Source organism: Procambarus clarkii, chromosome 13 (assembly GCF_040958095.1).
Source record: "Procambarus clarkii isolate CNS0578487 chromosome 13, FALCON_Pclarkii_2.0, whole genome shotgun sequence".
NCBI classification, from domain to species: domain Eukaryota; kingdom Metazoa; phylum Arthropoda; class Malacostraca; order Decapoda; family Cambaridae; genus Procambarus; species Procambarus clarkii.
The window spans coordinates 5,212,152-5,223,142 of record NC_091162.1 but is presented as its reverse complement, the minus strand read 5'-3'; the positions used below and the strand labels follow the sequence as shown (position 1 = coordinate 5,223,142).

Below are 10,991 nucleotides of genomic sequence, written 5' to 3'. Positions count from 1 at the left end.
CCCAGTGTCGGTAGTTCTCCAATAAATTCAGAGCTTGACTTGCACTATGGGAAAGTGGCATGTGTAACGCCGTTGATAAATTTCAATTTCTGGAAAGACGTTGGACCGGGCACATTTACCAACACCATGCGAAGAAAGAAGCATTTATCCTGATTGGGATGCACCGTGTGCAGTCTGCCTATCGTAGTTTATTTGAATATGCCAGGTTGTCCGTCGACTCGCTCTCCTCATTTGCGTCGTTCAAAGGATTTTCTACTGGCAAAAAAATATGTGTAATACGTAGGCACTTCCGAATACAGCAGTGTTTTCGCAAGCGCGTCAATTTGACATAACGTAAAGAAAGCAGTTAACGTTGTAGCCGGTGGATTCATAGCTGTTTGTTGCACATTTGCAGCTGTGAAATAAACGTGTTGTCCATTTTTTGTTTTCAAAACAAAAACAAAAAATACTAACAAAACATTTCAATTCAAACGCAGATCAATCGACACAGCTCTATTTCACTTCCAATTGCAATTAAAAATAAGGAGAACAGTTAAAAAAACGAAATGAAAAAATTAAAAAAGAAACAAATAAACTATGCCCACGAAATGAATGGTATGGTAAGCAACACAGTTCAATTCCAACGAAATGTCACACAAAGTAATTATATCAAAATGAAAATAAATCAAAATCTATGAAAATTCAATTTATCAATGCAATCGGAAACATTGAAATGGAATCATAGCACATTTTGAATAGCGTGTGTTGCTCTTACGTACAACAGATGGCGCTGCTTCTAAAAAAAATAGCATGTTTTTACAGGTCACAGATGTGGCATCTATACAGTAGGTATATAAAAACACGCACGTATTCGAATGGAACGTAGTGTAAAAATTTCAAAGCAATCGGTGAAGAACTTTCGGAGATTAGCGTTTTGAACAAACGAACATTTCAATTTTATTTATATAGATTTATGCCTGCAGGGAGCTGGTAAAGAGTTCAAGAGCCTCCACTTACGGGCTAGTCATGCCCGTGCCATCTCTGGGTGACTTAATCTCTATCAGGCAATCAATCGCCTGCAGGGTCGAGCTTCTAGCTCTTGGACCCCACCTTTCTAACTGTTAGTTGTCTAATAATGACTGCCGACCTATTTTCCCTATCATATTTACAACATATATTTTTCGCACACACACACATCTTCAGAATAAAACCGATAACAGCAGTCTAACTCACAAGTACCTATTTACAGCTAGGTGAACAGACGCATCAGGTGAAAGATACTGCCCATATAATTTTTCCGCGGCCCGGGAACAAAACCCAGGCTCTTAGGACTTGGACTCCCGAGCGCTTTCCGCGCGCGTGTACTCACCTATTTGTACTTACCTATTTGTACTTGCGGGTGTTGAGCTCTGGCACTTTGGTCCTGCCTCTCAACCGTCAATCAACTGGTGTACAGATTCCTGAGCCTACTGGGCTCTATCATATCTACATTTAAAACTGTGTATGGAGTCAGCCGCCACCACATCACTGCCTAATGCATTCCACCTGTTAACTACTATGACACTAAAAAAGTTCTTTCTAACGTCCCTGTGGCTCATGTGGGTACTCAGTTTCCACCTGTGTCCCCTAGTGCGTGTGTCCCTTGCGTTAAATAGCCTGTCTTTATCTACCCTATCGATTCCCTTGAGAATCTTGAATGTGGTGATCATGTCCCCCCTAACTCTTCTGTCTTCCAACGAAGTGAGGTTTAATTCCCGCAGTCTCTCTTCGTAGCTCATACCTCTCAGCTCGGGTACTAGTCTGGTGGCAAACCTTTGAACCTTTTCCAGTTTAGTCTTATGCTTGACTAGATATGGACTGCATGCTGGAGTCGCATACTCCAGGATTGGTCTGACATATGTGGTATATAATGTTCTGAAAGATTCTTTATGCAAGTTTCTAAAGGCCGTTCTTATGTTAGCCAACCTGGCATATGCTGCTGATGTTATCCTCTTGATATGAGCTTCAGGGGACAGGTCTGGCGTGATATCAACCCCCAGGTCTTTCTCTCTCTCTTTGACTCTTGAAGTATTTCATCTCCCAAATGATACCTTGTATCTGGTCTCCTGCTTCCTACCCCTATCTATTCGTTTGCCTTGTTCAGGTTGAATGTAGACACAGTAGTCACTTCTGTATATATTTATTGAGACAACAAGGTATATATCTGGCCTAGCCGAGGTCCTTCTACTCTGAGTCTGTGAGGATAACTGAGACTGCTGGGAGCATGGCTTGATGCTCCTCTGTCTGGCATGACGTCAGAGGCCTACTTGCCTGTGATTGGTTACATTTCAACTGACATAGAATTTTGAGTATAACACCGCTCGGACACGCTACCAAGTCGGCCTCCCTTGTCGACAAGCTCTGGCTAGCTATATAGTTACAATGATACTGAAAGGACCTCGGTGGCATTCAATAATGGCTTACATGTGAAATTTGCATAATAAAACATTGAAAGAAGTTCAGGTGTGCGTAATACTAACAACTCGGCATATGCACCAAAAAAAAATTCATCATAATAGGTGAAAATCATGGTAACAAGCTTTGATTAAACCAGAGTATTAAGAACATGTGGATGTCTACTGATCAGATATGAACAATACAACCCAAGGTATTGCCTAAACAAAATTATTAACATGTGTCAATGGCATGTGCTTGAAAACCATACAAAATTAAACAATTATTACATTAATGGAACAAAGTTCTGACCTAACAACCACAAATGAATTTCAAGATAGATAATGATTATTTTTTTTTTTTCCCCGAAATATACAATATATTTACAAGACCAATGTACAATATATTTACAAGCTATATACAAGGCCTGGAACAAGAAGACTAACATCTGTGTGATAGCAGTCAGGATTCACTGGCCTCAATGTGGTTGCTAGAACAATAATAACTCTTATGACAAGCACTGTAAAAATACAAATGGTAGTAGACTTAACAATGGCATCTAATTTATAACAAAATAAAGTTCAGAAAACTATACATTATATATAATGGTAATAATAAGACACATGTGGTAGAAATACTGCAAATGAGTTTTTTTTATTTTTTTTCAAAACAAACAGAATAACTGCAGAGTGCATTCAATTATAAATTCTGCGGATATCTACACCTAGCTCATCCAGAGCACTATACAACTCTGGCTCTGACTGAAGGTCCGGAACAGATGAAACTTCATGTGACAAACTATCATCTTGAGAGATATCCTCGTTAACATCTAGCCAATGGACATGTGGTGAGTGCACGGTTGAAACGAGAGGTCTAGATCTAAGATTATAGTTGCTAGTATGGGGTTGCTGAACATCCAGTGGTCTGTCAACCACAGAAGGTGGTGTCCGAGTAGGAGTATCTGTCTGGGTAAGTTCATTGTCATCTTCCTCATCAGTCTCGTCAACAGTCATTTTAGCTAACTTCATGTGGTCTAAATGTTCATTTATATACTCTCCTGTTAACAAGTTCTTAAGTCTGTATTTGTTACCTTTGATAAGCTCGGTTACCTTATATGGACCAAAAAATTTCTTAGTTATCTTGTACATAGGACCAGACCTGTGTTGGTTAAGTATCATTACTACAGATCCAATAGTTATTTTACTGGGTTTAGCTCATGCATTCCTTGCTAGAGTGAACTCGGCTGTTGCTTTGGACAGCTGTTCTCGTATTTTCTTGAATACTAGTTGCATTTGTCTACCTTCACTTGAACAAAATCATCTACGTTATATAAGGGAGTAGGAGGTACGTTAATCAATTCATTAGGGAGGATCTTATCTGTACCATAAAGAATGGCATGAGGTGTGTCACCTGTAGAAACATTAATTGAAAAATTTATAGCACACTGAATTAAGGGTATAAAATCATCCCAATTGTTGTTATCAAAATTCAACGTGACTCTCAAGGCATCTAACACTTTCCTGTTAGTACATTCAGCTAGTCCATTACTTGCTGGATGATAAGGTATGATGCTACATTTTTTGATGTTATATAAATCATACAAGCTAGTTAGAATACTATTACTGAATTCTGGACCATTATCTGAGAGGATTACTTTAGGCATACTATATCTACAAATTATTTGGTCATGGAATGCGCTGGCTATGGTTTCTGCTGTTTTGTTCGGGATAGGAACTAGTTCACAAAACCGTGAAAAATTATCGACCATTACAAGCAAATGTTTGTTCCTTTTCTCTGTTTCCGCAAAATTTGTCAATAAATCCATCGATATTCGTTCCCAAGGAGCTTTAGTTGCTGGGTACACCTGAATTGGATTAGGTCCTGAAACATGTCCCTTGTGCTGTACACAAGTTAAACATCTGTCAACATAATGAGCAATCTCCTTAGCCATTTTTGGCCAAAAATATTTCAATCGACCTTGTTGGAGTGTACGATCCTTTCCTGGATGTGCACTTGCAGGAGCATCATGGATAATTTTTAACACAGTTGGTACCAAGACAGTTGGAACAACTAACTGACAACATTTCCTCGGGGCTGTCCCTAGCTTTACTACTCTACACAGTAAATTGTCCAACATAACTAATTCTTTCAGTGGTACTGGCGGTTTATGAATCGGGCGAGTGTCTTGCTTAGTCAAAAATTTAATGACGGGTGCCCAAATGGGGTCTTGTCTTTGTTCCGTTTCTACTACTGTAGCATCTAATGCTGGGTAATTTAACTGAATCGCAGCTGCGTGTCGAGAAAACGCATCGGCTACAACATTTTGCTTCCCTGGAATATATCCAAATGTGGGATTGAATTCTTGAATTGTGAGCAAATATCTAGCAAATTTTCCAACTGGATTCTTATTTTTGAACAAGGGAATTAATGGTTGTGATCTGTAAGAACATGAACTGGGTAATTATAAATTGTATCCTTGAAATGTTTAAGTGCCCAGACAACTGCCAAGGCTTCTCGTTCTGTTGCACTATAATTTTTCTCTTCTTTAGATAATAACATTTCCTTGGGTTAAACTCTAACAGCTATTTGTTCGACCATTTGTTTGAGTGTGTGTGTGTGTGTGTGTGTGTGTGTGTGTGTGTGTGTGTGTGTGTGTGTGTGTGTGTGTGTGTGTGTGTGTGTGTGTGTGTGTGTGTGTGTGTGTGTGTGTGTGTGTGTGCGTGTGTGTGTGTGTGTGTGTGTGTGTGTGTGTGTGTGTACTCACCTAGTTGTACTCACCTAGTTGTGCTTGCGGGGGTTGAGCTCTGGTTCTTTGGTCCCGCCTCTCGACCGTCAATCAACTGATGTACAGTTTCCTGAGCCTACTGGGCTCATTTTTTTGTGATATATACAAGAGTTGTTACATTCTTATACAGCCACTAGTACGCGTTGCGTTTCGGGCAGGTCCCTGGAATACGACCCCTACGAAGAATCATTTTTACAACCAAGTACCCATTTTACTGTTCAGTTAAACAGAGACTACAGTTAAGGATTTGCGCCCAGTAAATCCTTCCTGGTCAGGATATGAACCCATAACAAAGCGCTCGCGGAAAATCAGGTGAGTGTCTTACAAATACACCACGGAGACTGGTAAATCATATCTATCATAAGTATCATATCTATCATATCTACATTTGAAACTGTGTATGGAGTCAGCCTCCACCTCATCACTGCCTAATGCATTCCATTTGTCTACTAATCTGACACTGAAAAAGTTCTTTCTTACGTCTATATGGCTCATTTGGGTACTCAGTCTCCACCTGTGTCCCCTTGTTCGGGTACGACCCGTGTTAAAAAGTTTATCTTTATCTAACCTGTCAATTCCTCTGAAATTTTTTTGGTAGTGATCATGTCTCCCCTTACTCTTCTGTATATGTTTGTGTGTGTGTGTGTAATTACCTAAGTGTAGTTACAGGATGAGAGCTACGCTCGTGGTGTCCCGTCTTCCCAGCACTCTTTGTCATATAACGCTTTGAAACTACTGACGGTCTTGGCCTCCACCACCTTCTCCCCTAACTTGTTCCAACCGTCTACCACTCTGTTTGCGAAAGTGAATTTTCTTATATTTCTTCGGCATCTGTGTTTAGCTAGTTTATATCTATGACCTCTTGTTCTTAAAGTTCCAGGTCTCAGGAAATCTTCCCTATCGATTTTATCAATTCCTGTTACTATTTTGTATGTAGTGATCATATCACCTCTTTTTCTTCTGTCTTCTAGTTTTGGCATATTTAATGCCTCTAACCTCTCCTCGTAGCTCTTGCCCTTCAGTTCTGGGAGCCACTTAGTAGCATGTCTTTGCACCTTTTCCAGTTTGTTGATGTGCTTCTTAAGATATGGGCACCACACAACTGCTGCATATTCTAGCTTTGGCCTAACAAAAGTCGTGAACAGTTTCTTTAGTATATCGCCATCCATGTATTTAAAAGCAATTCTGAAGTTAGAAAGTGTGGCATAGGCTCCTCGCACAATATTCTTTATGTGGTCCTCAGGTGATAGTTTTCTATCTAGAACCACCCCTAGATTTCTTTCTTTATCAGAATTCTTTAAAGATTTCTCACATAATATATAGGTTGTGTGGGGTCTATGTTCTCCTATTCCACATTCCATAACATGGCATTTATTAACATTAAATTCCATTTGCCAAGTGGCGCTCCATGTACTTATTTTGTCCAGGTCTTCTTGAAGGGCATGACAATCATCTAAGTTTCTTATCCTTCCTATTATCTTAGCATCATCAGCAAACATGTTCATATAATTATGTATACCAACTGGTAGATCATGTATGTAGACAATAAACATCACTGGTGCAAGAACTGAACCCTGTGGTACTCCACTTGTGACATTTCTCCAGTCCGATACATTGCCTCTGATCACAGCCCTCATTTTTCTAGCAGTCAGAAATTTTTCATCCATGTTAGAAGCGTACCTGTCACTCCTCCAATATTTTCCAGTTTCCAGAACAACCTCTTATGTGGAACTCTGTCGAATGCTTTTTTTAGGTCCAGATAGATGCAGTCAACCCAACCATCTCTTTTCTGTAATATCTCTGTTGCTCGATCATAGAAACTGAGTAAATTCGATACACAGGATCTTCCAGATCGAAAACCATACTGTCTGTCTGATATTATATCATTTCTCTCCAGGTGTTCTACCCATTTAGATTTAATTATTTTTTCCAATATTTTGACTATTACACTTGTCAATGATACCGGTCTATAATTAAGGGGGTCTTCCCTGCTGCCACTTTTGTAGATTGGAACTATGTTAGCCTTTTTCCACACATCAGCTACAACTCCTGTATACAGGGATGCCTGAAAAATCAGTTGAAGAGGAATGTTGAGCTCAGGTGCACATTCTCTCAGAACCCATGGTGAAACTCCATCTGGACCAACTGCTTTGTTCTTATTTAGCTCCTTGAGCATTTTTTACACTTCGTCTCTAGACACCTCTATGTGCTCTATGTTGTTCTCTGGAATTCTTATTGTGTCTGGCTCCCTGAAGATTCCATTTTGTACAAACACACTTTGGAACTTTTCGTTTAATGTTTCACACATTTCATTTTCATTTTCCGTGAATCTATTTCCCATTTTCAACCTCTGAATATTATCCTTTACCTGCAATTTGTTGTTTATGAATTTATAGAATAGACCTGGTTCTGTTTTACATTTGTCTGCAACCCCTTTTTCCAAATTTCTTTCTGCCTCTCTCCTCACTGCCGTGTAGTTGTTTCTCGCATCTTTGTATCGCTGGTATGTTTGGGGGTTTGGCCTCTTCCTGTATTGATTCCATTTTTGTGTCTTTTGGTCTCTGGCCCTCTCGCACTTTCTGTTGAACCAATCCTGTTTCCTAGTTCTGCTTCTCTCTTTTGGTATAAATTTTTTTGTGCCTTTATCATATATTTCACAAAACCTGACATACATCTCATTCACTTCCTAACCTAGCAACAAGTCTGTCCAATTATACTCACTAAAAAATTTTCTAAGGTTGCTATAATGTCCTCTCCTAAAGTCAGGTTTTTCATTTGCATCGACCGTCATATTTTCTTCCAGATTATAACGCATTGCATACTTTATTCCCAAAAAGACATGGTCACTTTTACCCAAGGGAGGAAGGTACTGAATGTCAAATATTTCTTCCTCCTTCCTGGTAAATATCAAATCTAGCATGGAGGGGATGTCCCCTTCCCTCATCCTCGTAGCTTGTTTAACATGTTGATACAAGAATGTTTCCAGGATGAGGTCTACAAATTTGCAGGTCCAGAAATCTTCTGTTTTAGCTTCACATGCTTCCCAGTCTATGGATTTCAAGTTGAAGTCGCCGACTATCAACAATCGTGAACTATCGTTATCTGCTCTCGCTATGATCTCTCTCATTATTGTTATAAGACCTTCTCGTTTACTATCTAGCTCCTCCTTTGACCATGTGCTGCTTGGCGGTGGACTATATACATTTATGATCATTAGTTTATCATCCTCATGGCAGATCTCTAGTGCTATTATGTCAACTTCTTGTGGATTGGCAGTCATTATTTCGTTCACCTTTAGGTGTTCTCTCACCAGCACAGCAACGCCACCGCCTTTCCTGATTTTTCTGTCCCGTCTCCAAATTGAGTAGCCCCTTGGGAATATGACCTCATTTAAAATAGCATCTTCAAATTTTGTCTCCGTGAGTGCAACAATGTCTGGTGTCTGCAGCTGTATTATATCACTTAACTCCAGTATCTTTGATCTTACTCCATCTATGTTAATATATGCAATCTTGAGGAACGTGTGTGTGTGTGTGTGTGTGTGTGTGTGTGTGTGTGTGTGTGTGTGTGTGTGTGTGTGTGTGTGTGTGTGTGTGTGTGTGTGTGTGTGTGTGTGTGTGTGTACTCACCTATTTGTGCTTGTGAGGGTTGAGATTTGCCTCTTTGGTCCCGCCTCTCAACTGTCAATCAACTGGTTTACAGATTCCCGAGCCTACTGGGCTCTATCATATCTACATTTGAAACTGTGTATGGAGTCAGCCTCCACCACATCACTTCCTAGTGCATTCCATTTACTAACTACTCTGACACTGAAAAAATTCTTTCTAATGTCTCTGTCGCTCATTTCGGTACTCAGTTTCCATCTGTGTCCCTATGTTCGTGCTCAACCCGTGCTGAAGAGTTTGTCTTTGTCCACCCTGTCATTGTGTGTGTGTGTGTGTGTGTGTGTGTGTGTGTGTGTGTGTGTGTGTGTGTGTGTGTGTGTGTGTGTGTGTGTGTGTGTGTGTGTGTGTGTGTGTGTGTGTGTGTGTGTGTGTGTGTGTGTGTGAGACGGTGTGTGTGTGTGAATGAGTGAGTGAGTGAGTGAATGAGTGACAGGGGGAGAGAGAGAGAGAGAGAGAAAGAGAGAGAGAGAGAGAAAGAGAGAGAGAGAGAGAGAGAGAGAGAGAGAGAGAGAGAGAGAGAGAGAGAGAGAGAGAGAGAGAGAGAGAGAGAGAGAGAGAGAGAGAGAGAGAGAGAGAGAGAGAGAGAGAGAGAGAGAGAGAGAGAGAGAGAGACAGACAGACAGAGGAATGTGAAAAAGGGTAGAGTGTTATGTTCCTTCAACAATTATAACAGTCAATCAGCTAACTACACCAGAGAACATAAAACACGAGGTGTTTACATCTCATGTCTTTACCAGAGAGTTAACACTAATTATTCCATTCCACTACAGCTTGAGAACTTCCGCACCTGCATCAACAAACAGGAATCCCAGTAGACAACGCACCCCATCATGTCCTGTCGAGAACACAGAACATAACCTTCCTAATGAAGCTGCTGGAACTCTCAACCAAGACCTTGCCAAGGAATCCCCAGATGAACCCCTCATAACACTTCTTGTTCTCACTCGGTAACTCATCTTCACTTTCGGCAGAAATACAAATTCACATATTTTTTCCATTAAGGAAGAAAAGAACTTAACTGAAGAATATACGCACATATATGATGCAGCAACAAGAGCCACCGGCTGTGATGATGCAAGAGGAAGCGCATCCGTTGCATCAACCACCACAACAACAACAGCCACCGGCTGTGATGATGCAAGAGGAAGCGCATCCGTTGCATCAACCACCACAACAACAACAGCCACCGGCTGTGATGATGCGAGAGTAAGCGCATCCGTTGCATCAACCACTACAGCAACAACAACAGCCACCGGCTGTGATGATGCAAGAGGAAGCGCATCCGTTTAATCAACCACCACAACAACAACAGCCACCGGCTGTGATGATGCAAGAGGAAGCGCATCCGTTGCATCAACCACCACAACAACAACAGCCACCGGCTGTGATGATGCAAGAGGAAGTGCATCCGTTGCATCAACCACTACAGCAACAACAGCCACCGGCTGGATCTTTACTGCTCTTTCGACGACTATTCAAAATGCATCACTGTACTTTCTTGTTTAATAAATCAATTGGCAAATATTAACTTGTTTGTGTTCCATCCTGTGACTTGCAGTTGTGAATGTGATGGTAGACATGCACACCGGGTCCTGGTCATGCTGTAATTCCGGATAAAAGCCACGCTTCTATCATTGTTAAACGGATGCCACTATCACCATAGTAATAACCGATCTTGTAATATATAACACTCGGGCCGTCATACCAGCACCTAAACCACTTACTCAAATTAGACTGAGATCTATGTAGGCAACTTAAGAGAGTAGAGAATGAGAGAGAGCGGAGGAATAGCGGTGAACGCAAAAGAGAGCGAGAGAGAGAAAAAATTGGCTGCTACAGTCTTCTTATGACTTACCAAGTAAGAATGAACACTGCCACCACCCTGAGTTTACTGGACAGGAGACCGGAGAGAACCGTAGGACTTGTAGATTGTACAATATCCTACCGAGATAGGTGTAAAGAGCCAATGAATGATTATGGGACCCCTGGTCTATCACTCGAATAATCCTGAAACCACTTGGGGTGTACCAAGAATACACAGGAGCAAGACGGGATACTCTAGGTATGGACACACCTCACTTTGGGACTGACTGGGGAGGAGTTCTGGATAATTAAGGGCACTAGGTCAC

General features: G+C 40.9%; 1 protein-coding gene across 2 annotated transcripts in view; it reads left to right on the top strand.

Annotated features, from left to right (window-relative positions):
* Positions 1-10,386, top strand: part of LOC123749200 (uncharacterized) — a 21,334-nt gene extending 10,948 nt beyond the window's left edge. For both annotated transcript variants that reach the window (XR_011228349.1, XM_069323561.1), the window contains exon 5: positions 9,633-10,386. Coding sequence is in view for 1 of the 2 variants with exons in the window: in XM_069323561.1 (XP_069179662.1) it covers positions 9,633-9,677 (45 nt within the window). In the remaining variant the exon portion in view is untranslated. The remainder of the gene's footprint in view (positions 1-9,632) is intronic.
* The last annotated feature ends 605 nt before the right edge of the window (positions 10,387-10,991 follow it).